The sequence below is a fragment of the Ctenopharyngodon idella genome, chromosome 11 (genome assembly GCF_019924925.1).
Source record: "Ctenopharyngodon idella isolate HZGC_01 chromosome 11, HZGC01, whole genome shotgun sequence".
NCBI classification, from domain to species: Eukaryota; Metazoa; Chordata; class Actinopteri; order Cypriniformes; family Xenocyprididae; genus Ctenopharyngodon; species Ctenopharyngodon idella.
Genome location: NC_067230.1, coordinates 16,758,072 through 16,781,679, shown reverse-complemented (window position 1 = coordinate 16,781,679; position 23,608 = coordinate 16,758,072). Strand labels below are relative to the sequence as shown.

General features: G+C 39.0%; 3 protein-coding genes across 6 annotated transcripts in view; 1 reads left to right on the top strand and 2 right to left on the bottom strand.

Annotated features, from left to right (window-relative positions):
- Window positions 1-7,344: 7,344 nt before the first annotated feature.
- Window positions 7,345-13,683, bottom strand: alas1 (aminolevulinate, delta-, synthase 1). The gene is made up of 11 exons (XM_051913335.1): window positions 13,452-13,683; window positions 12,402-12,616; window positions 12,143-12,310; window positions 11,509-11,634; window positions 11,182-11,404; window positions 10,444-10,628; window positions 10,134-10,313; window positions 9,887-10,051; window positions 8,113-8,381; window positions 7,864-8,026; window positions 7,345-7,735 (listed from the first exon to the last, which is right to left on the bottom strand). The coding sequence occupies exons 2-11, from the start codon at window positions 12,595-12,597 to the stop codon at window positions 7,575-7,577; spliced, it is 1,836 nt and encodes a 611-aa protein (XP_051769295.1). The 5' UTR covers window positions 12,598-12,616; window positions 13,452-13,683; the 3' UTR covers window positions 7,345-7,574.
- A 1,386-nt stretch (window positions 13,684-15,069) lies between these two features.
- LOC127522966 (E3 ubiquitin/ISG15 ligase TRIM25-like) lies at window positions 15,070-22,666 on the top strand. Its single transcript, XM_051913365.1, has 3 exons — window positions 15,070-17,135; window positions 17,603-17,698; window positions 19,111-22,666. The coding sequence occupies exons 1-3, from the start codon at window positions 16,566-16,568 to the stop codon at window positions 19,135-19,137; spliced, it is 693 nt and encodes a 230-aa protein (XP_051769325.1). The 5' UTR covers window positions 15,070-16,565; the 3' UTR covers window positions 19,138-22,666.
- Window positions 22,524-23,608, bottom strand: part of LOC127522954 (natural resistance-associated macrophage protein 2-like) — a 30,107-nt gene continuing 29,022 nt past the window's right edge. For all 4 annotated transcript variants that reach the window (XM_051913341.1, XM_051913340.1, XM_051913343.1 and 1 more), the window contains one exon: window positions 22,524-23,347. In XM_051913341.1, the coding sequence (XP_051769301.1) occupies window positions 23,240-23,347 (108 nt within the window). In that variant the 3' untranslated portion in view covers window positions 22,524-23,239. The remainder of the gene's footprint in view (window positions 23,348-23,608) is intronic.

Below are 23,608 nucleotides of genomic sequence, written 5' to 3'. Positions count from 1 at the left end.
TTTTTAATGTTTCTGAAAGAGTCTCTTCTGATCACCAAAGCTGCATTTATTTGATTCAAAACACAGTAATATTGTGAACTATTATTCCAGTGTAAATCAGCTGTTTTCTATGTGAATATATAGTAAAGTGTAATTTATTCCTGTGAATTTTCAGCATCATTACTCCAGTCTTCAGTGTCACATGATCCTTCAGAAATCATTCTGATATGATGATTTGCTGCTCAAGAAACATTTATGATTATTATCAATGTTGAAAACAGCTTCATATTTCTGTCCGTTTCAGGATTCTTTGATGAATAGAAAGTTCAAAAGAACTTTTTATTAACACGAATGATGATAAATGACACAATAGATTCAGGCGTTCTGTGGAGTGAACAGGTAAAACAGGGCTCTTGTGTTCCTGTAATGGTGATCCTGGGCTGTTGAAACGGTGTAATAATAGTCAGGGTTATTTAGAGATCTGCTACACTTCATTTAAATGACACTGACAACTGCGCTGTAAATCAATTACATAAGTAATCATGATTAATTGCACCAAATGTGTTTATTACCATCTCTTTACTGTGAATAAAGGCCATTTTCACTGATACTGACACTGATGACTCTAAAAAATGGGTGTTTTTTTATTTATTTCTGTGGATAATTATAGGCATTAAAGGGGTCATGAACGGCGTTGTTTTATTGTTTTATAATGTTTCCTGGGGTGCACTTATAATGTTAGTATGTTTTTTTAGATATTAGATATTTAGTATTTTTACATCAAAAATGGTCATAATTTAGAAATAAAAGGCATTTTTCCTACCCTGATTTTATCCTCTTATTTGAGCGCTCTGTTTTAAGGGGCGTGTCTCTGTGAGACTTCAGTGTGAACGCCCACTGCTGTGATTGGCTGACATCTTTGCATGTGAAATAGCTAAGAATTACTCTCTTTTAGCATGTTTTTACTATTACAGCTCTCGTTTACTAATCATGAAAAGTGTTGATTATAGCATTACATTTAGATCTATGGCATTATATTTAGATCGTGGCATGAAAGGTTGCAGTGATGAACATTGTAGTCGATCACAGACATGTTGTTGAGCTCATGAAAGCAGTGATCTCGTCATTGAAACTCAATTTCTGCACACTAACGAATGCTTTCATCTTAACTAACAGTGCAAACGTGATAAAACTAAGAGATTCGTTGAATAAAACGGGAGTTTTGGCGCGAGTCCAGAACTCACTCACTGATAAACTCGTGCTGTTTGATTGACAGCTCCAGCGATTGTAAAGGGAGCGTTCTTTGATCGCTTTCTTTATATAATTTAATCACCGTTTAAATAACAGATTAGTTTAGAGAAAACAAGGTGAAGTTGAGCGTTTAGTCACTGGTTTGATTTACTCACACACAGACAAAGATCATCTGACTGTACATGAATCATTAATATCAGATCAGGCGTTAGAATTAACACAGTTACTTACATGTTGTTGCATTACTGTCGAGTCCATATCGTAAAAGTGTGTTTGCAAAGCCTGCGCCGAAATGCGTTTCATTTACCAAAGAATCCACAGTGAAATGTACCGAATACAAATAAATAAAGCTCAACTGAGACATTCACATTGTTGAAAATAAATAACCATATTCCTGCATTAGGATCCTTTGAAAGGTAATGTTATTTTAGTCCTGTATCGCTCTTCTCTCCTCCTCATCTCACTAACACACCAGTGGGCGGGGCTAACGTTGAAATGATGAAGTAGGCGTTGATTTCTTCTGTGGAGGCGGAGTTTCACCTGTCATAGATAGGCACATTCCAGGATCAGTCGTTCTCTGGGTCTGGTGTCAATAAAAGCTTTTATTGGACTAACAAGGAAGTTTTCACTTCTGAAACTTACAGGATATTCTTATATTACGATGACCTCTAATATACCAAAAGCTCAAGGAAAAGTTGATTTCTCAATTCATGACCCCTTTAAGATAATTGAAGACCAGGGCTAAATGCAACTATCAGATTGTTTTTGTTATTTATTAACAATTACGTAACAATTAAAGATATTATAACAACTTTTAATTTAAGTGAACTTAAAACAATATTCATATAAACCCGTTATATTAAACATCATGGTGTGTTTGATGTTCATCATCTCTCTGAAGCTCTCAGTTCATTTTTACCCACTTTTAAGTTTATTTTGCTCATTCATTTTCCTGACACATAATCAAATCACTAGTTAAAACCTTTAGTACCAATATGTGTATGTGAGGACAGAGGGTTTTAGTGTTTAAACTTCCGCAGCTCTAGTTTTCCTAGATTTAAACTTAAACAGCTGCTTATAACAGTATATATTTATCAGAATAACAGCAGGGTTCCCACACTGATTTTGCTGATACAAGAACTGTACTATGACAACTTTATTCAGAAGCACATTAGTACGTGACTAATACTGTGCGTCATTCACTGCTAATACTGTAATTCCCCTTTCTGAAAACCAGCGGCCACGAGAGTCGACAGAGCTGAAATAAACAGAGGAAACCCCTGATTCGTGAAGGATTCTCATCATGGATTCTCGAGCATCATGTGACGATGACTGGACGTCCGGCGTCACACAGGTTCATCTGGAGTGTGTTCTCATGAGAGTTTGTGTTGTGTGTGACCGACGGCCTACAGCTATCTCTGTCCAGCGCACCTCCACAAGTGTCTCATAGGGGACAGTAAAAACCCTGAAAAAGTGGTAACTATCTATTTCTCTTTATCTAACCCACAAAATGACTTCTTTAATTTGTCAGGTTGATATGCAGATTAAATTACATTTTTTGACAAGTCCCCTTTATTTCTCCAGCGCTTTATACAGTGTTGATAAACAGGAAAGAGAGTCAGTGGTTCAATCAGGCTGTACAGAATCAGTTCAGTGATTCAGTTCTCTTTAATAACAGTGTAAAGGTCATCGGTTCGGATATAACACAGACAGTGATGTCAACTTTAGTGAAGTCAGTTTAGTGAAGTAATGAATTCAGTTTATTCTCATCCAGTGTCAGCGCAGTCAAATCAATAATCGCTGAATATTACAGTTTTCTCGATTTGTCCACTCCAACGTCACATATTCACAACAGTGAACACACAGGATAAAACTGAAGCTCAGTGGCCAAAATGACTCATTTTGTTTGCAAAATGCTCTAACACTCACAAAACATTAAAAACACACAACATGAGCAAATATTTCCATCAAACACCACAATTTATGGTCAAATTAGTATTTATATGGTGCATTAGAGATTCATAATTATGCAAGTACTTTCTGTGAAAATACAGTTTTCTTGTTGTTCAACGCAGTGAATCCGATAGAGTTTGGGGTCTTCTGAAGAGATCTGTGGTGACTGTTTTGACAAACGGTGTGAAAAATGTGTGAAACAAATGAAAAAGTGTTTGCGAGAGAAGACAAGAAGGTGATGATGAAGATCAAGTGGATCCCAGTGTCATTTAGTGTGTCTTAGCAAATGAGGAAAACCCGACTCAAGCCAGAGCAAACACCATCAGGTGACAGAAATGGAGGAGAAAAGAAAGAAATCACACAAAAGGTTTTGCTAACTTGTTAAAATAATTTGCTAACCTTCATAAAAGATGAAGATGACAGGGTGGACAAAGACTTTAATGGGTGAATAAAACGGAAATATCAGAGAAACAACAGGAACAAAAAGAAACTGCTTTGATTCGTTTAAAACCGTGGCTTCATTCATGATGAATCACCGCTTTGTGTTGCTCAGAGATGCACAGCAGTTCTGCTGTGGCTTTGTTTGGAACTATTTTTGTTGGCAAAATAGAACAAAAACAGACAATATTGATGATATTGTTTTTATTAACTTCTTGTTTATTTTACTGTTGTATAAAATAAATATCACATTTGCAAATTGAGCAGATATTCAGGAAAACAGCACTTTTTCTTGTGTGATTGCCTAACTATATCATATGATATAAATATAAGACAAAAACCCATTCGGGGCATTTTTTATCTTCATATCTTGAATTTTAGGCACATTGTAACTACATTCTAACAGGCTTCATCACACAGTGAGTCATTGCCTTACATCATCTTCCATCTCTGTGAAACTGCATGCAGTGTAAGATGGCTCACGGGTCTGGGCCGGGGCGGGGTGCACTAAATGCGTTACTTTCAATGTGTTACTTTTTCCATAATTAACATGTTAAATCGACAGCCCTAGTGAAAACATTAGCAGAATGTGGCAAAAACTACACACATGTCCACCCTGTCATGGAAGGCTTGATGACAGGGTGGACATTTTTGGCAAAATTTAGCATTTAATGGACACATGGTGTACCTTCAGTTAGCAAAGTGATTCGTCGTTTAAGCTGACTGTGGACTGTTTAAAATATATATTTTACATTTCTAAAAGGTTTTTATATTAATTAATATTTCACTATGACAGGGTGGACATGCTAAGCTTGACAACATCCAACTACAAACACAATATAATGAAAATTAGGAATTATAAGTGTAGATACTCAGTGTACTTGCAGCAGATGTTTTAACCTCCACTGAAGAAAGACCAAATGGAGGTGATGTGGTTTATTAAAGGGGCGTTCACTCCAAAATGACAGCAATTCATGCCAAAATCGCATACATCCAATCAAAGAAAATGGTATAAAATGAGAAAAACACATTTCAAGAGACTTCTTATTGTACTTGTGTAAATGTGTAAATGTTTGGCCATTTATAATAAAACCTCAGAACTTTATTATTTTGCATTATATTCATGATGACTGAGCGATTCTGATGAGGACACTTGACCCATATAGGCTCTTCATACGCCCAGTCCCTCTCAAGAGATTGTTTAAGCCATTTCATTGACAACAAAGATTAACTGCTAAAAAATGCTGAGATTTATCTGCTAAAAAATTATTTTGTCCATAGAAAGAAGTAGCTAAGTTAGCTAACATAGCAAACTAGCAAGTAAATTCACAAGTTACTTGCAAATTGTTCATTCTGTCTTATAATGACATTCAGTGAGCAAGATCTGATCTGATCTTACCTTAAAGGGTTAGTTCACCCGAAAATGAAAATAATGTCATTTATTACATGCCATTCCACACCAGACGAGAATATTTTTGGTGCGCCAAAAAAACAAAATAACAACTTATATAGTGATGGCCGATTTCAAAACACTGTTTCATGAAGCTTTGGAGCGTTATGAATCAGCGTGTCGAATCATGATTCGGATCGCGTGTCAAACCGCCAAACTGCTGAAATCATGTGACTTTGGTGCTCCGAACCGCTGATTCGACGCATTGATTCATAACTAAATTTGGTAATCCTATTAACACTGGTGAAGAAAGTTCTTGAATTATTTGAGAATAAAATGACATATTTGAGTAAGTATTTCAAATAAAAAATAGCCTACAGTCTCTCAAAGTATTTAATTACAAATTACATCTGACTGTTTTTGTCCAAAATATGCAAAAGTAATTAAATATATATTTTAAATAGATTTAATTGAAATACTGCCCATCTCTGCTTGTGAGTTTTGTCAAAGACTGCAGCTATATATAGAAAAACTGTGCGCTCATATTATTATGAATGGGAGAAAGAGCAACACGCAAAATGGCGGAATAAGTCCCGCCTTCTAAATAAGAGCCAATCGCCGATTAGTAGTCATTGCGAGACGCGCACTTAGGACCGCGCATGCGCATTAGCTTGATCAAGCCTGGAAAATACCGATTTTGGTCATGATTCGACCCTTTAGTAACAACATTTATGATACAATTGTTGTCAGATTTCATTGGTGATTTCAAATATGAAATTTAATCGAAAGCTTGGCGAACAGCTTTGGAGAATTTGATGTTTTCCCATTCAGAGAGATAGGAGCTGCTCTCATGCCCGAGAGGAGAGGCGTTTTAAAGTCTTAAAGTCGTCATGAAATCAGAATTGACCCTATTTATTTTGTAAGCGCATATTACTAGTCTTATGGTGAACAATTAATCCGTGCGAGTTAATACACAGAAAAAAACTGTCGTTTTAAGTTCAAAGCGATCCTCACGTGAGAGCACTGCAGTAAGATTAAAGTCCCTGTGAAATCAAGAGTTACGTTTTTTAGCTTTTAGTATGAATATGTTAAGGTTATGAATAAGCTGGTGTGTTCCAAAACAATGACAAAATTCGCATTTAGGAGATATAAGCATTCAAAACTGAGTCTCTCACTTCCGCTAAAATAGTTTACGGATTCTCATGACATCACCGCGCACTTCAGCTTCTCATCAAATCTTTTGTCCAATCAAATGCTCTCTAGAATCTTAAGTCCCGCCCCCTCCTACACTATTTCAGACACTGAAGCTGCGGCTGAAATCGGTCATTCACTCATTTACTAGTTTCTATATGGTGAATGGCACTATATAGAGGATTCAGACAGTGTAAATATGCTTTAAAGTGGCACTCAACACAAATGGGGGCGGAGCTTGAGAAGGAAAACTGTTTGTTGCTGTTGAATTTTGAAACATTTAAGTCCATGTTTGATCATACTGTATGTGTAGACCTTAAAATATTATTAATATAATCAGAATTTATTTAGGGGTAGCCATTTTGCACTATTCTATGACATTTTTAAGTACAAATAGTGCGAGTCATTCACACAGAAAATTTCAAAAAAGAAAAAGTGAAATTTAAATGTCCAGATGATGCACTAAATTGACGGAAAAAACTGTGGAACGTTGGACACTTCATGCACTCAGCTGTCGCAGCTTCAATCACGTTGCAGAGGAGAGAGAAACAGACTCCGATGTTTAATGACAAAATAAACGTATAGAATTCATACACTACATGGATGAGTTCATAGTGTACGAGTGCAAAGTGTGTCATTTGGGACGTAACTTTTCTCTTATGTGGGTCAGGGTTCGATGTTCGAGCATCAGATTGTGACGTCACACACACCTGCTTTCTGTGAAAGGATTAGTGCTTCTCGTCTGGACAGTGTCGTTTTTCACATGACCCACTACCTGGACAACACATCACTGCAGATGTAGGTCAGCGTGCCAGGGTTGGTTATGGACGCGATTCATAACAGTCACTTCCCTAAACAGTGAGCGCCGCAGGAAACAGAGGCCAGTTGCGTAAACGCTCGCTGGTGTCTTCAGCAGTCTGATCAACTAACATTAATCTAGGGTTCATCAGTCTTACTTTCCCATTCAGATTAAACCAATCTGCCTGCTCTTTTTATGTATCTGACTTAAAGTTATGACCAGCCTTGAAGAAAAAAAAAACTAAAAAAAACTGGATGACTAACTTGTCAGACTAGTCTAAGCAGTTTACAACCGGCCCAGGTCATCCATCCATCAGACACAAACAACCCACAGTAAACAGATGAAATCTTCATTCGTTTATTAAAACCAGTGAAGTGCAGAATCCATCTACATCAGTGTAATGCTTCATATGTGAATAATAACGAATGACTGGCCTACACTAGTTAAACATCTTTAAATATAAAATACTTTAGATTTACTCCAATAACAAAATACATAAATATGCAAATCAAGTGGTCTAAATATTTATTCTGTGGATCTGATGTACATGGAACGAGGATCTGCACGCTCTGGTCAGCCGCAGGCCGACACGGGTTGGCTGAGGCCGCTGAAGAAGGATTTCTCCCTCTCGCTCATCAGCTGGAAGTGCAGCGGCTGCCGGCAGAAGTTACACTCGGCGGATGAGTGCGGCTTCAGCTCCAGACCGACCTCCGTCCACGTCTGCGTCAGCTTATCTGTGCCGGACACAAACACACACGCTCATTACAACTAGAGCTCTGAAACACGGCACATGCATTTAACTTCTGCGATCTGATAGCTGCACTAACTCATAACTTTGTTGCGATTAATCGCACAGACTCACCCACAAAGTACTGCATCATCTGCGGCGTGTGGTGAGGCGTGGGCGCGATGCGGAGCAGCTCCTCTCCGCGGGCCACGGTCGGGTAGTTAATGGCCTGGACGTAGATGTTGTAGCGGCTCATCATGATGTCACAGACCTCAGTGTTCTTCTCAGCATTCGAAACCTGAAGGCACAGATTCACAAGTTCAGTCAGGACACGCGTGTGTGTCGAGACAGCGAGCAGACGTCAGTGTGTCAGTGTGTACGTACTCGGATAGGAATGATGTGGCTGGGGCAGTGAACCACAGGCAGGCCGGTGTCCATCAGCATCTGACGCAGCAGCTTGACGTTGCGCTGGTGTTTGCGGCGGAGCGCGCGGCCTTCCTCGCTCTTCAGGATCTGGACGGACTGGCGAGCGCCGGCGAGCAGCATGGGAGGAAGTGACGTGGTGAAAATGAAGCCGGCGGCGTAGGAACGTACGGTGTCCACCAGAGCGTTGGTGCTAGCGATGTAGCCGCCGACACACCCGAACGCTTTCCCTGCAGAAACAGATCAGATGAGGACTTTAGAGAACACAATCTGCAGGAACAACAAGTCTCTGTTGTCGTCAGCACTGATCACAAGATGAAACGCACGTGACCATTAGGGTTGGGTTTCGTTTGAAATTTAACAATTCCGATTCTGCTGATCAATTCACTTAAGACATAACTGACCGTGTTTGAGGATATTTTGACTTATTTTTGTGTGTATTTGTCCGTTTGAGTACAAAAAGACACAGAAGAGAACAATATTGCACAATATTCAGTATGAGAAGCGGCTTTCTGTGTGCAGAGCACAAAAACTGAGTGGTTTAAAATCACATTAAAAAATGCACACAGGAACCGATAAGCAGAATAGAAATGCATGTTTCTTATGGAATCACCAGTTCTTGGAAATTTGGAACTGGTTCTCGATAACCATCCCTAGTGATCATGGAGGCTCTTTTAATGAATCAGCATCAAGAAGGATTAATAAAAAAAACAAAAAAAACAAAGCGCAATACGACTTAATGCGATTATCAAATCACAGAGACTGCGACTTCATTCAATATGTGCTGCATGTTTTACAGTGAAGAAATAAAGCCAAGAATATTGATATTATACTTTCACATTTTATAAATAATTAAAAATATATATTTTTAAATAATTTAACAAATTAATTATAATAAAAATTATAAATATAAATATTAAATATATTACTATTATTATATTTTTCTTAAACTCAGTTGTTTTAATTTATAGTGAAACACTGCAATAGTAATAATTTTTTTAATAACAGCAACAACAACAACAATAATAAGACATTATTATATAGCTATAATGCAATTTTGGCCAAATTTCCAGCTCTACTAACAAGCACAGGAAACATGGGATTTTTTAAAAATGCAAATTGCTGTTTTTATTACAAAAAACCCAATTAGATGTTTTTTCTCCAAATTGTGCAGCTCTATTTTCAAAAGACGAATCCAACAAACGTTTTGTTTCCGAATGTCAGGAAACAGATAATCTGCACACACAGACCTTAGGAAGAGCCGGTGTGTTTGTTCACTGCATACTTGGGCTGATGTGATGATGCTTTCAGCGACCAATAAGAGTGCAGTGCTCTCAGCTCAGCTCATTTAAATACATTTCACAAAATTCCCAGTACAAATCAGCAGAATCCGGGTGAGCTGATGCCATCCGGCTCGACACACTGCTCATCGTTTAACATGTTTTTAGGCCAAGTCAAGATTCTGAACAACAGATTACGGGAATAAATGGGTTTCATTAGTTTCCTGAGGTGCTATTCACTAGCTCTGTGTGCCTGTCGGGTCATCTCAACCCGGCTGACAAACGGCCATTCAACAGCCTTCAGGGCAAATTCAATGAGAGCAAAACAAGAGCGCTGGTTTCTAAGCAACGCCAGATCAGAGTATCCACTAGAGCATTGAGTGACATTCACGCTTCTCCTGCAGGGAGCCATTAAAACGGACCAGACGCCACATGTTTACAAGAAGCAAACTCACCCAGTGTGCCAGAGATGATGTCCATCTTGTGCATCACCCCATCGCGGTCTCCGATGCCGCCTCCCCTGGCTCCGTAAAGTCCCACCGCGTGAACCTCGTCCACGAAAGTGATGGCGCCAAACTCGTGGGCGATGTCACACATCTCCTCCAGCGGACACACAGCACCTGACACAACAAACAAGAGTCTCCATGAGCTCCCGAAGCCCACGGGTGGAAACTCTCGCTCACATGAGAGGCTCTCACTCACCGTCCATCGAGTGCACCGTTTCAAAGGCTACAATCTTTGGAGTGGAGGGATCCGATTTCTCTAGAAGCTGGCGTAAATGTCTGGCGTCATTGTGACGGAAGATAAACTTCTTGGCGCCGCTGTTCCTGATGCCCTGAATCATTGAGGCATGGTTGCCCGCGTCTGAATAGATCTCACAACCTGAAGAGACAAAAAACGCCTGCTATCAGAAATCTGACCGTCTAAATGGGTGAATTCTCACATCGTAACTTAATACTCCCACAATGTGCATAGAAGAGTGAGCTTTATTTTCTTAAACGGGAATCATTACCAGGCAGCATCTTGGCCAGCGTGAAGAGTGTGGAGTCATTGGCCACAAAGCAGGAGGTGAAGAGCAAGGCAGCGTCCTTCCCATGAAGATCGGCCAGCTCGTGCTCCAGGTCCACGTGGAACTTACTCGTCCCCGATATATTCCGAGTCCCTCCAGCTCCCGAACCGTGCTTCCCTAAAGTGTCCCTGTTGAAAGAGAACGAGGAGAGACGTTCATTTAGGGTTTCTGTAATCAACAAACATTTCAGCACAAAAACAGAACATTATATTTTCCAGGGCTGTCACCGAATGTTCGACTAATTGTTAGTCAACTAGAAGAGGCTTAGTCAACAAAAAAAATCTTATAAGAAGGTTAGTCGCAGAAAAAAAAAAAAAAGAAAAAAGTGAGGAACATCGACTTATAAACATTATATATAACATTATTCATAATCATTACGTTTGCCGGTGCGCTGTGGCAAGCTTTATGTGTGTGTTTGAGAGCTGATTAGGTTATGCATTATATAAATCGGCAATTAAAGGCTCATTATTATGATTTATATGGCCTATTAATATATATATATATATGTGCGATTAGTCGACTACTCGCTTAAATGAATGACTACAAAAATCTTTAGTTGAAGGCAGCCCTAAAGTCTATTCTAGGAGCACTTGCTGAAAATATTATTCACAGTCCTGAAAATGGCTGTTTTCTGTTAACCAAAGTTTTCTGTAAAAGATTTTGGTGTTAAATGAAACTCACGTTATAGTTTGCACCACCTGCGGGTGGCGGCTCATGCCCAGATAGTCGTTGCTGCACCACACAGAGACGTTCCTTCTAAAGGACAAGGACTCTGAGTAATCGTCCGCCATCGGGAACTCCGTAGCTCTGCGGTTCACCGTCTTAAATACACGGTACGTGTGATCGTCCTTCTTTTCCTCAATCTTCTTCTCAAAGAACTCATCATAACGAAAGTTGGACACAGCTGAAAGAGAAGAGCAACTGCCTTTTAAAACAGGAAGTGGTTTACTGAATGGCTTTCATCAGTGCAGACCGCAGAGCAGGACAAAAGTGGCCGAATGCACATACTTTTGGGCATGTTCTCCTGCAGCAAATGAGAGACCCTAGCGGGACGCTGCTTCATCAGCTTCTTCATGAGGTTTCCTCCCATCTTGGTGTCCTTCACCAAAGGATTGAGCTCAGATGGAGAGACGTCTGTAAAAAAGGCCCGTCACAGTCAGACCAGTGAAAGAGCTTGAAGACAGTGTATGGACGGGATGGACAGTTTGTTCAGTGAGATCGACTAGTCACATCTAGATCTTCTAAATTAGTATGCATATTAATTTAAAATATAATTATATAATTTTCTAGATACCTCATTATTCTATATTTGATTTTCGCATCAGTCTGAACAAAAATGACAGACGCATTGAATGAAAATGCATGAGCACGTTCTGCAGAAATATAGCGGTTACCCCGGTTTCCTCAGTAAACAAAGCAGCTGTGCTTATCAACACTACTTTATTAGGCATAATATGAAAGGAAAATGCCATTTATTTACACTTTAAACACTTTTACATTCTGTTGTTAACATCCCCCCAAACATTTTAATCAACAGGACATCAAATCAACACATCTGCTCTGGTGGGACCGGTCATTCACACAGCTTTAATGAACAGTAAACCTCAACAGAGCCGAGATTAAAACACACGTCTTCACAAACCTTTGCGCACGGTGCGAACCTCAGAAACATCCTCCTGAAGAGCCATGCTGGCCTGCCGAACCACGCTGCTGTTCTTCTGACCCATCTCTGCGGCCAGGAACGGGCATTTGGAGGCGGCCGTTGAGCCCGCCGGAGGCACGGGGTGACCCGCAGGAACCTTGGGGGCTTCTAATTCAAAAAGCAAAGGGGACATTCTTCAGTAAGGCATGTAAACACACCGAACTTCACACATAAACGAGCAGAGGCTGAATATACTGACCGTCTCCGGCTGGGGTAGTGTTCTCGACCTTCTGGAAGCTGGAGGAGGTGGAGCAGAGCGAGCGGACCAGTGGCCTCGAGGCAAGGTCCATCATGACGGGACATTTCACTGCGTACGCCACCAAGGACTTCCTGGCCTGCTGCAGGAAGGTTTGGGGGACGCGAGACAAGAATGGGCAGCGAATGATGGCGTCCATAGTTGATTGTCCAGAAAGTCTGGAAAGAAGCAGAACAGGTTTGTTAAATCAGTCACAGGTCTCTGAGTGCATGACCATTTGTTTCCGTAACTTTCAGATGACTGGCACGGAGCCATGACCTCATTACAGGGACAAATGCTTTGGAGGAACACATGGTGCACGTCCACAGGGATCAAACCCCACTCTGCAAAGATTACAGTGTGTGTTCATGTGACGCTGAACTTCTTACAGTAATCTGACCCTCCAAACACCACAGTAAGCCTATTTCACACAACTTTACAGGTGGTGTGAATGTTGCTCACAGCTGGAATATCAAAATCCACTACTGTATGGCTATTAAAACCGATGATTTCCTCATTCAGTGATTCCGAGGAAAGCCTGTCTGGTGACTCATGATCAAGAGTGTGTGTCACAAGCCCGTGTGAAGAGATGTGTGTGTGTGTATAAATATATGTATATGTGTGCATGTATATACCTGTGAGTATATTATATATATATATATATATATATACACATATACACACACATACATATACTTGCACACACACATGTGTGTGTATATATGTGTGTGCTTATAATATACACACACACACACACACACACAAAAACTGACGAATTCTGAGTCCCTTCTTCTCATTTCCCTGTTCTTTATTTTACTCTCACTTCACTACACGCAGTTGTCAGACACCTAATGAAATAACATCTAGATTTAAAGATAATCTACTACTAAATTGAAGACTCTGACAGTCTTCAGAGATGTAAAGATCTTGTATGAAACGCGTCCGTCAATGAAGCGGCGGTGCGCTCGCGAGCGCGTGAATCCGCCGCGACTCTTTAATAAACAAACTACTCACCTCACTGATGTCTGAAATCACTCCTTTTCTCGCACTAAGACTGTCACACTTCGGATAAAGAGTATTTTGTCGCCTGTGGCCTGTTTTAACTGCTGTGATGAGCGCGGTGTATCGTTATCCTGCACTGAGGACGAACGAGAGGACGGGCGGACGCACCGGGATTATATCAAACCATCAAATATCGCGAGACTCAGGGAAAGACTCCACTTGCGTCATACTGTCCTTCAGCGCAGACACGCCCTATTTCCTTCCTCGAAACCATCATCTCATAAACTATTTACGGTCTAAAAACACTTTATTATTTCCAGCAGAAAGATTACTAATTCATTTGTATCCTTAAGGTTTGTTTATGTTGTTAAATGGGAGTGTACACGTAGAAAAATGAGCGATAGCAGACACTTAAAGGGAGTTTGATGAGACACGCCATCTTACAGGAATAGTTCCAAAATGAAATTTCATAATTTAAAAAAGTCCGTGTGACTCTTTCCTTCGAGGAACACCAAAGCTTTAGATGTTAAACAGAACTTTCATTGTACTATTATATTTATTGAGTTCTTGTAAAGCGCTTTGAAATGATGCAACTTCTAAAGGCGCTATAAAACAAATAAAGTTTATTATTATAGTTTATTATTACCGCTTTTCACAATGAACAGTTTCAAAGCAGCTTTACAAAAATTCATGATGTTAATGTTTATGACAACTAATTGTCTACATTCAGCGGTTTGAATAGGATAGTGTACATGTGGTGATAATAACACTGTGATTTGATAGTTGACCAAACATATCAAAGTATAAAAAATAAGCAATAAAAGTGAATGGTGACTGAGACTGTCAGTCCCTAAATTTATGTCTGATGTTTCACGGAAGAAAAAAAGTTGGAATGACATAAATTATTGGATTAAAATTAAATTTATTGAAGTCTTTAATGTAAGACATGTAGGCCTATAAGAAATATATCAAAAATTAAGTTCATTTGATCATGATAAATGAGTTGTTTACGCCACCTGCTGGAGGAGGAGGTTAATATGAATAGCATAATATAAAATATAAAATATCTAGACATTAAGGTCACATTGAAATAGTACATATTTGTATTGTTTTTATGAAATATTGCAGAATGATGCCTACTGATGCTCTCTGGATAAAGAACATTCAATTTAACACAAAATTAGATGTACTCAAAGAGATTTAATGAATCATGGCCTTCATCAGGGATTGTTTATCTTTACCACCATTACTCAATAAAGCCTTAAAGTTTTACATTTACACTATACTTTGAGAGCCTTGCTCTATTGCTCATATGTAGATTTCTTGATTTGAAGAAAGCATCTTTTGCCCCTTTATATGGACAGACAGACAGTGGTCATCTTATATATGGGTCATTGTACAGAATTGGTCAAACTGCTGTCCCACAACCAAAAAACACATTTAAAAAGCATTTAAGTATTCAGATTTTAGATGTTTACTAAGATCCTTCTATTATCTATTGAATCCCACAATAATATTTAAAATATCAGGAAGCTTAATATATATAAAATCATCATTTATTGGGTACTTTCAGTTGAGAGGAGTCTGTCCCTGAACCCTAACCCTTCATTTCAACTTGTGAAAATGATATTGAAATATTATTTGCAATTTTTTCCATTGTTGTTTTTAAGAAGTGAGGTTAAAAAAAATATTATTTTATATTTAATTTTTAAATCATGAAACTTTATGTAAAACAAACGTGTCCCTCATGTTCATGTCACTACTGAAACAGTGTGTGTTTTTCATTGTCTGAGACTGATTTTAACACACTTCTACATTTCTGACCAGGAAATATTCCTGTGTCCCTCCCTCTCTTAGCCTCTCTTTCACAGTAGATAGCTCCATCATTAAATGTGTTCAGAAGTCTGAAAATCTGTGTGGAACTTTAAGAACGTCACTAACAAACACCTTTTTCTGCAATTAAGCAAACTTTTTTGGGTGTTATTCCATAAAATGTAGTTTTTATGTGTGTACAACTGTTCAGAACTGTGCTAGCTAACCATGTGCTGATTAGCATCTTTGAGCGGCTCAAAAGAGTCTAAAATTGTCACTACCGAAACTTCACCACATGTTTCGGTCGTGATTGTTTTGGTAGTGACAAAAGGGAACACTATCATTTATTTGGGGGAAATAAACACAATTTTTATTACAGTTATGCAAATCATTAGTATTTTAATGTTTTAGTATGCGAGTTAAATCCTGTAACGTGATGTGGTCACTACCAACACATTACTGTCACTACCGTAAATGTGCAGTCACGACCGAAACATGGATATTTGTCAAAAATAAAGTATTTTGAATGATCAACTAAGATGTTATTATAGTGTTTGGTTCAATGTTTATTCAAACTAATGAATCCTTCACTTTGAAATCAGTATGATAAACTTTATGACTTTTACAAAGAAAGATTGGATTCAAAATACAGCAAATCTCATAAATTACACTTGAAATATTGTTAAAATTGTAATTGTTATTGATTTACCTGTGAAAACGTTTTTAAAAAATAATAAAAAAATATATTTACAAGGTAGATGTGAACAAAATCTTAATAGGTCAATGTGACCCTTCTTATTAAATGATTTTTTATTGTGTTTCGGTAGTGACAAATTTGAGGAGAGGAAAAATATTCCAGAACTTTCTGAAAATACAATATGAGAATTAACTGTACAGTTACTAGAAATGTGTACCATGGATATTATACAATTTGCATACATACAAAATTTGTGGGAAAAAAATTTCCAACTCTGACTTTGAACCAGTTCTGTAGAATGACCCGTATGTCTGAGTGGATCAGTAACTTGAGGTCAGTCTGAGGTAACTTTTTAACGCCAAACTAAGGGAGCAAAAGATTTACTAGCAAATAAATAGTGAATAGTGAATATATTTTGTTATTGACATGTCCTACTTTGATTGATTTGACTGTGTGAAGCATTTTCTTCAAGTTAGGGAAAAAGACCATCAGCCCATTCTGCTCAGCCAATCAGGCAACAGCAGCTGGTCCAGCGGTGTGTGAGCGCCCTCTACTGACTGACGCAGTGGACTGGAACACGGAACTGACGTCATTGTTGGTCAGTTTGAGGCCGTAAAATGGCAGAAGCCAGTATTTCTCAGGACGAGTTGATGTGTCCAGTGTGTCTGGATCTCCTGAAGGATCCAGTGGCCATTCCCTGTGGACACAGTTACTGCATGAGCTGCATTACAGACTGCTGGGATCAGGAGGATCAGACGAGAGTCTACAGCTGCCCTCAGTGCAGACAGAGCTTCAGCTCGAGACCTGCTCTCAGCAGGAACACCATTCTGGCTGGGATGGTGGAGAAACTGCAGAAGACTGAAGCGCGAGCTGCGGCCGGTGGAGCTGGAGACGTGCTGTGTGACGTCTGCACTGACGTCAGAGACAGAGCCGTCAAGTCCTGTCTGGAGTGTCTGAGCTCTTACTGTCAAACACACCTGCAGCAGCACCAGAGCCTCTTCAAAAGAAACACACACAGCCTGATGGAGGCCACTGGACGACTGCAGCAGATGATCTGCCCTCGACACCATAAAATGCTGGAGGTTTACTGCCGTACCGACCAGCAGTGTGTGTGTTACGTGTGTATGATGGACGAGCACAAACTTCATGACGTCGTGTCAGCTGCAGCAGAGAGGACTGACAAACAGGTGTGAAGATCCTTATTAAAGTCCCCATGAAACCAAAACTGACTCGTTTTTTTATGGAATATTAGAGTGTTTATTATTTATGGGTGCACATCATTATTGTGTTAAATCCATGTGTCTCATAATCTTGAATCAGAATATCTTCTCCTCCCTCTTGCAGCATCTCTTCTCTTCTCTGATGATGAGGGCGGGGCAACCTGTCACTCACATGAGATCCACCAATAGCAAACCACAACCATCCAATAAATTCCCCACAGACAAAATCAAGCCCCGCCCTACATTTGTTCTTGTTTGAGAAGCGTTTCACTCAGATATACGACACAATAGTGAAAAAAAGACCAGCTCAACTTCTGTTTAATGCCGATTTTAAAAGGTTAAAGTGGATAAAGTGATCATTTAATGTGCATTCACTCTTTCCAAATCCAATTGATTTATAAGATTCATTGTTATCTGTTTTTTTTTTACTACAGAGACACTTGGATGAGACAAAGAGAAGCTTCCAGCAGAGAATCCAGGAGAAAGAGAAGGAGCGCGAGGAGCTGAGAGAAGCGCTGGAGTCTCATAAGGTCAGAGAAGATCCAGTGATGGGAGAAACGAAGCTTTTCAAATCTTCAAATCAATTGCTTTGCAAAATGATTCACTGTTTCTAAGCGTTCAAAACACCACACGCTGGTGACCCCTGCTGGTCAGAACAGTGTAAATGCACCAAAACTCAGGCCAAACACTCATAAAAACACCTTTTACAAACCCATTGCATCACCAAGGCTCGCCCTGATCGGCCTGACGGGGGCGCTACAGCGGTCAAAAGTACAAAATGGCTCATAACTCCTAAATTGTTAGGCACAGGCTCAAGTGTCTTATATCATTGGAATCATTGGCTCAAGACGGACAAAATGCATGTCGGAATTTTCAGGCATTTTGGATATTTGAAAAACCTACTTTTGTGAACTAGTCCTAGGTATTTGGCCCGATCGGAACCAAACCAGTGCAGCGAGATTCTCTGGAGTCTGATAGTCAATAATTATCAAAAAAAAGTTGAAATTTCAATTCACAGTCCCTAAAGGCCGCCAAAATGTACCCCAGCTTGATCTGACAGATGTCCAAAGGCCTTAATAATAATAAAAAACAAAGATATGACATCCAAAGTATGTAAGGTAGTACAACTAGATCTCTTCAAAAGGTTTTAATTATATTTTGCTACATATAAAGGTATTTTAAAGATTTTGAAGTGTCAAAAGGTCATTCGGTTTAACCGTCCAAAGGCCTCATTTGTGATTAAAATATCTTAAAATGTAATAAATGTATATATTTTTTATTCTGGCATGATTTTATAACATCATATATCAACATAGTGCAAAATGGTATTAAAATTATGTGTAGAAGTCGTTGCTTTGTTATGAGAAAGAATGTCTGGAAAAATTAATTTCATTGATGTCATTCGGAGTAACCAATATAAAGAGCCCGTTTTGGATCAAGTCATGTGGTCAGTATCATGTGACAGGATGTGACATCATTCAGACACCTGCAAAGGACCACATGGTCATGAAGCAAAGTAACAAACTCTCTCTTAACTATTTGAAAAATTCATGTTTTCACTTGTTCATACGCATGTCCCGAAACATCAGGTCATTCGGTACAACCGCTATAAAACATGGAAAATATTGCAATATTTTAAAAACTTGTACTAAATATAAAATGTTTTATTGTCCTTTTGCTAGCTAGCTAGATATCAGCCTGTTAGCATTGTTTGAAAATATCGTCATTTGGTAAAACCAAAATTTTAGTTAAACCGAATGACTTTTTTGGTGACAAATTTTGTCCATCTTGTAAAAAATGACAAAAGTAGTGTTAATTGATTATAAAAACCACATAATCTCATTGTTAACACTTTTAACATAAAACCATTATATTTTTTACACTTTTAAGAACCTTATTCGTCAGTGATCCATTAACAGACGATATGTTTTGTCTCCATTAGATTTCCGTCGATTCACTCTGGATCTGAACACAGTGAATAAACGTCTGCGTCTGTCTGAGGGGAACACCGTGATCACATCCGGGGACACAATCCAGCCGTACGCTCCTCATCCAGACCGGTTTGACTGTGAGCTGCAGGTGTTGTGCCGAGAGAGTGTGTGTGGACGCAGCTACTGGGAGCTGGAGTGGAGCGGGAGCGTCTATATATCAGTGTCCTATAAGAGCATCTGCAGGAAAGGAACGGGTCCTCAGTGCGTGTTTGGACGTAACGATCAGTCCTGGTGTTTGTCCTGCTCTCCCTCCGGATATTTATGCTGGCACTATAGTTTAGACATTCCAGTGCCGGTTTCCTCCAGCTGCTCTAGAATAGGAGTGTATGTGGATCCGAGTGCAGGAACTCTGTGCTTCTACAGCGTCTCCGACACGATGAGCCTCATCCACAGGGAACAGGCCACATTCACACAGCCGCTCTATCCGGGGTTTTTAGTCGGGTCTAGGTCGACATTAAGACTGTGTGATCTAACAATATAAACAGCACAGAGATTCATTTGAAAGCGTTTAACTTTAAAGTGTCCCTATTCTGCTTTTTTCCCTCATGTTCATCTCTCTTTAGTGTTGTAATGTCACGTGTCATTCTCAGCACTCTGGAATATTACTAGACATAATTTCCTTCGGCTAGCCAGCCACGAACGCCACAAAACGAGCCCCTTTTCTCCCGTGAACCCTACAGGCTCCAGCACAGCTCAGAAGTGTTGTTAACAAAACGTCCTTCCCCTCCCTCTTTTTAAAACCATTCTACAATTATTTATTGTTCACAGGTGTGCTCACCTATATGGAAGGCCAACAGGGCCAAAATGTGTGAAACTGACCTGTAAACACGTAATTGCATCTTATCGCGTAATTTACGCTTTAACATGTCATTTACGATGGCCTCACCCAGCATGCCAATATCTTACACTATTTATTGGTTGCTGTGAAGTTTGGGTTTCCTCTTTAAAGTATGTGCACTGTAGAATTAAATGAAATAAGCAGTGTATGTAATCAGGATACCAAAGCGTGACAGTGCCACAAGGCTGCTATTGTTGTTAATATTCTCTGTTGGTAAATCTGCTCGTGAGTGTGCATCGAGTGCTCGCCCGGACCTTACCGGGTTACAATTAAAGGTGGTGGCAGCGTAAGTGCAAGCTGACCAGTGCCCCCTAGTGGCGGCTGGGTTTATTACACTATCCTCTCTTACAGTTTTGTGAGTTAACAATGCCACAAATTATTAAACCACCTGGCTGTCAGTAAAACACATTAAATTTAGTTACTGCCTAAATAATATATTTTAATAATATTTATATAATTACATTTAATTTAAAAATTAATACATTTAATTTATTAATTTAATTTAAATACAATAAATTTAATATATTGTCTCTCTATATTTTATTGTTTTATTCAAGTGATGATAAAAAAAAAGGTAAAAACCCCAGAAAAACTAGAACTAGCATGAAATAAATGTTAAACAGAAATAAGAAAGCTGTAAAGTAACTCGCGTCCTCTCCGCATTGGATTTTGGGAAATAGTTTCCCTGTCCAAATACCCACACTTGCAGTCTTTGCACTTGACCACTTGTCTACTTACATGACATATTTGCTGTATTTGGCCCAAGTGTTCAAGTAGGTATGAAGACTGCAAGTGTGTATAGAACTCTTGAGTTCCTGAACGTAATGCATGATGGGATACGCTTAGCCTTGAATAATGCCGAAGCGGTATTTGAGATAGTGTGGGTTTAGTGTGCATTAAGGGTACTGCACTTTGGCATTTTTAAGACATGGGTATTTGGGGATGGGGATAAGTGTGGGTATTTGGACGGGGCAAAGCTGTGATCCAGCTTCACTGTGAGATGATTCGTTTTTTTTATATATATTTATAAGCTTTGAATCCTCTGTGTCAAAGTGTTCCACACTGTTAATTAAAAGGTCATTAAATCTGTTGCATGTCACATTGCAAGGCTTAAAATTTTATTACAAATATCTATTACAAACACATTTCTAAAAAACTGAAATTATATATTTAACTGGCCTTTGATTTATTTTGCATATAATTCTACAGGTCAGATTCTGTTACTTTTTTAATTACAAAATGTTTAAAAGTGCAATTTACTGTGTAATGGCATTAATATTATAGTTGTACCATTTAACATTTACATTTCAATTATAAACAGTTGTTCTGGTGTCACTGAAATACTGTTCTAGTTTTTTTTTTAACATTTTGAAGTTTTTATTTGCATATTCATGTTTTAATAATTTTATTAAATATAGTGTTCAAAAAGCACCAATAAAACTGGATCATCTTTATGTTTCAGTTGTTTTTGTCTATATATATAGTATGCTCTCAATGACAAATGCAGAACAGTTAGTTCATGCGTTCATGACCTCAAGGCTAGATTACTGTAACGCTCTACTGGGTGGTTGGGTAGTTCTGCTCGCCTGATAAATAAACTACAGCTCGTACAAAATGCAGCAGCTAGAGTTCTTACTAGAACTAGAAAGTATGACCATAATTGACTGCAGGCGGTAGATCCTTTTCCTATTTAGTGCCTAAACTCTGGAACAATCTTCCTAGCATTGTTCGGGAAGCAGACACACTCTGTCAGTTTAAATCTAGACTAAAAACGCATCTCTTTAACCTGGCATACACATAACACATTATCAATTTATGTTTTCACATCCATTAAAGGATTGTTAGGCTGCATAAATTAGGTCAGCCGGAACCGGGAACACTTCCTATAACACCTGATGTACTCGTTACATCAGAAGAAGAATGGCATCTACGCTAATATTAGTCTCTCTGTTTATCCCGAGGTGTACCGTAGTCAGCCGGATCCGGGCCGTATCCAGGTGAGATGGAGGACCTGCGCCTTGACACGACCACAACACAGCCCTGAAGTATCAGCAGAGATTGAGTCAACTAGATCATCCCCTGTGAGGGCCTCATCGACACGACAGCCACGACACAGTTCCTCAACAAACCATCCATATCGGCGTGATGAATACGATCCTCGACCACATGGAACTGGATTAAATATTTTGACTGTTGTGATCCCAACGGACTTATGATAGCTACCTGAATCATAATCATGCACTGTTCGCTGTTGGCCAGAGCGAACTGAGCCTGGTTTCTCCCAAGGTTTTTTCCTCCATTTTTGTCACCTGTTTGTCACCTGATGTCACCTGTTGGAGTTTGGGTTCCTTGCCGCTGTCGCCTTTGGCTTGCTTAGTTGGGGACACTTGATATTAAACAGTGTTTTAATCTCCTGCATTGACACCATTGCATGCGAACTGAACTGAGCTGGATGATGACATCACTGTTTACTCCAGTGCTGATATAGATAAATTAAATTAATAACTATTGATTCTTACATCGGAATGAATCAATACTGTATTTATTTCAGCTGGATAATGACACCGTTTTCTTTAAGAGCTGCTGTGCAGCCAAAATTACACACCAGTTATCACTGTATCTGCATTGTAAAAATCGCTATATAAATAAAGGTGACTTTTGAATGCTTATATCTTCTTAATGCAAATTTTGTCATTATTTTGCAGTGCATTGTTTTAGATAACCTTAAGGCTAACATATTCATACTAAAAGCCAAAAATCCAAAAAGCCAAAAATTGCTGTACAATTACTGCACAATCTTGTCTGTTTGCACACAATATGTTGTGAGGTATTTTCTGTTTTAAACACATTCCATGCTTTGAAACATGAAAAACAATTAAAATTGAAGAATGGCTGTGATGTATTCATGTTTGCAAGACATGATCCATATGCATTTGTATCCTGATAAACCTGATATACATTAATCACACTGTACATGCTGACAAATTCAAGTCCAAAATACACCACCTTGAAGTTTAATGCTGAATGTTTTGTTGTGGTGTCAGACTGGTACAGTTTTTACCCCAAAGGATGGTAAAAATAATACAATGCATTTTATCATAAGCTTTACATTACTCATTAAGGCAAAAAGAGAGGATCATTTTAATACCAAATATGATAGGATTGGAAGACGTCCAAAAGGTTAAAAGTTTTCCTGAAGATTAGACAGGAAACAATCATCATGAGTCAGTCCAGACGTTACATCAGGAATCGAACTCTGGCTGTTCATTGACGAGAGCGGCTGGCGGGAACTGAACCGAGCCTCTGCAATCCAGACAATGGATGCCGAGAGCGATCAGACAGCGCCAGACCTGAGGAGAGTGAAACAAGTATCATCTGACAGAAGAGCACGCATAACAATGCCTCTCATCCACTAATAACTGTGTATCTATAATAAGCACAGGAGAACTGCTCACCGAAAATGTACAACTAATTCACAACATGCACGCTCGCACATTAATTTGTCTAAAGTTGTCTAAAGCCCGCTAAAGTTTTAAAGTACCGTTTCCATGGTTTGTCCAATTTCAAAACTATTTTCACAGGATGAATTTTTAGTGTATGAATGATTTCAT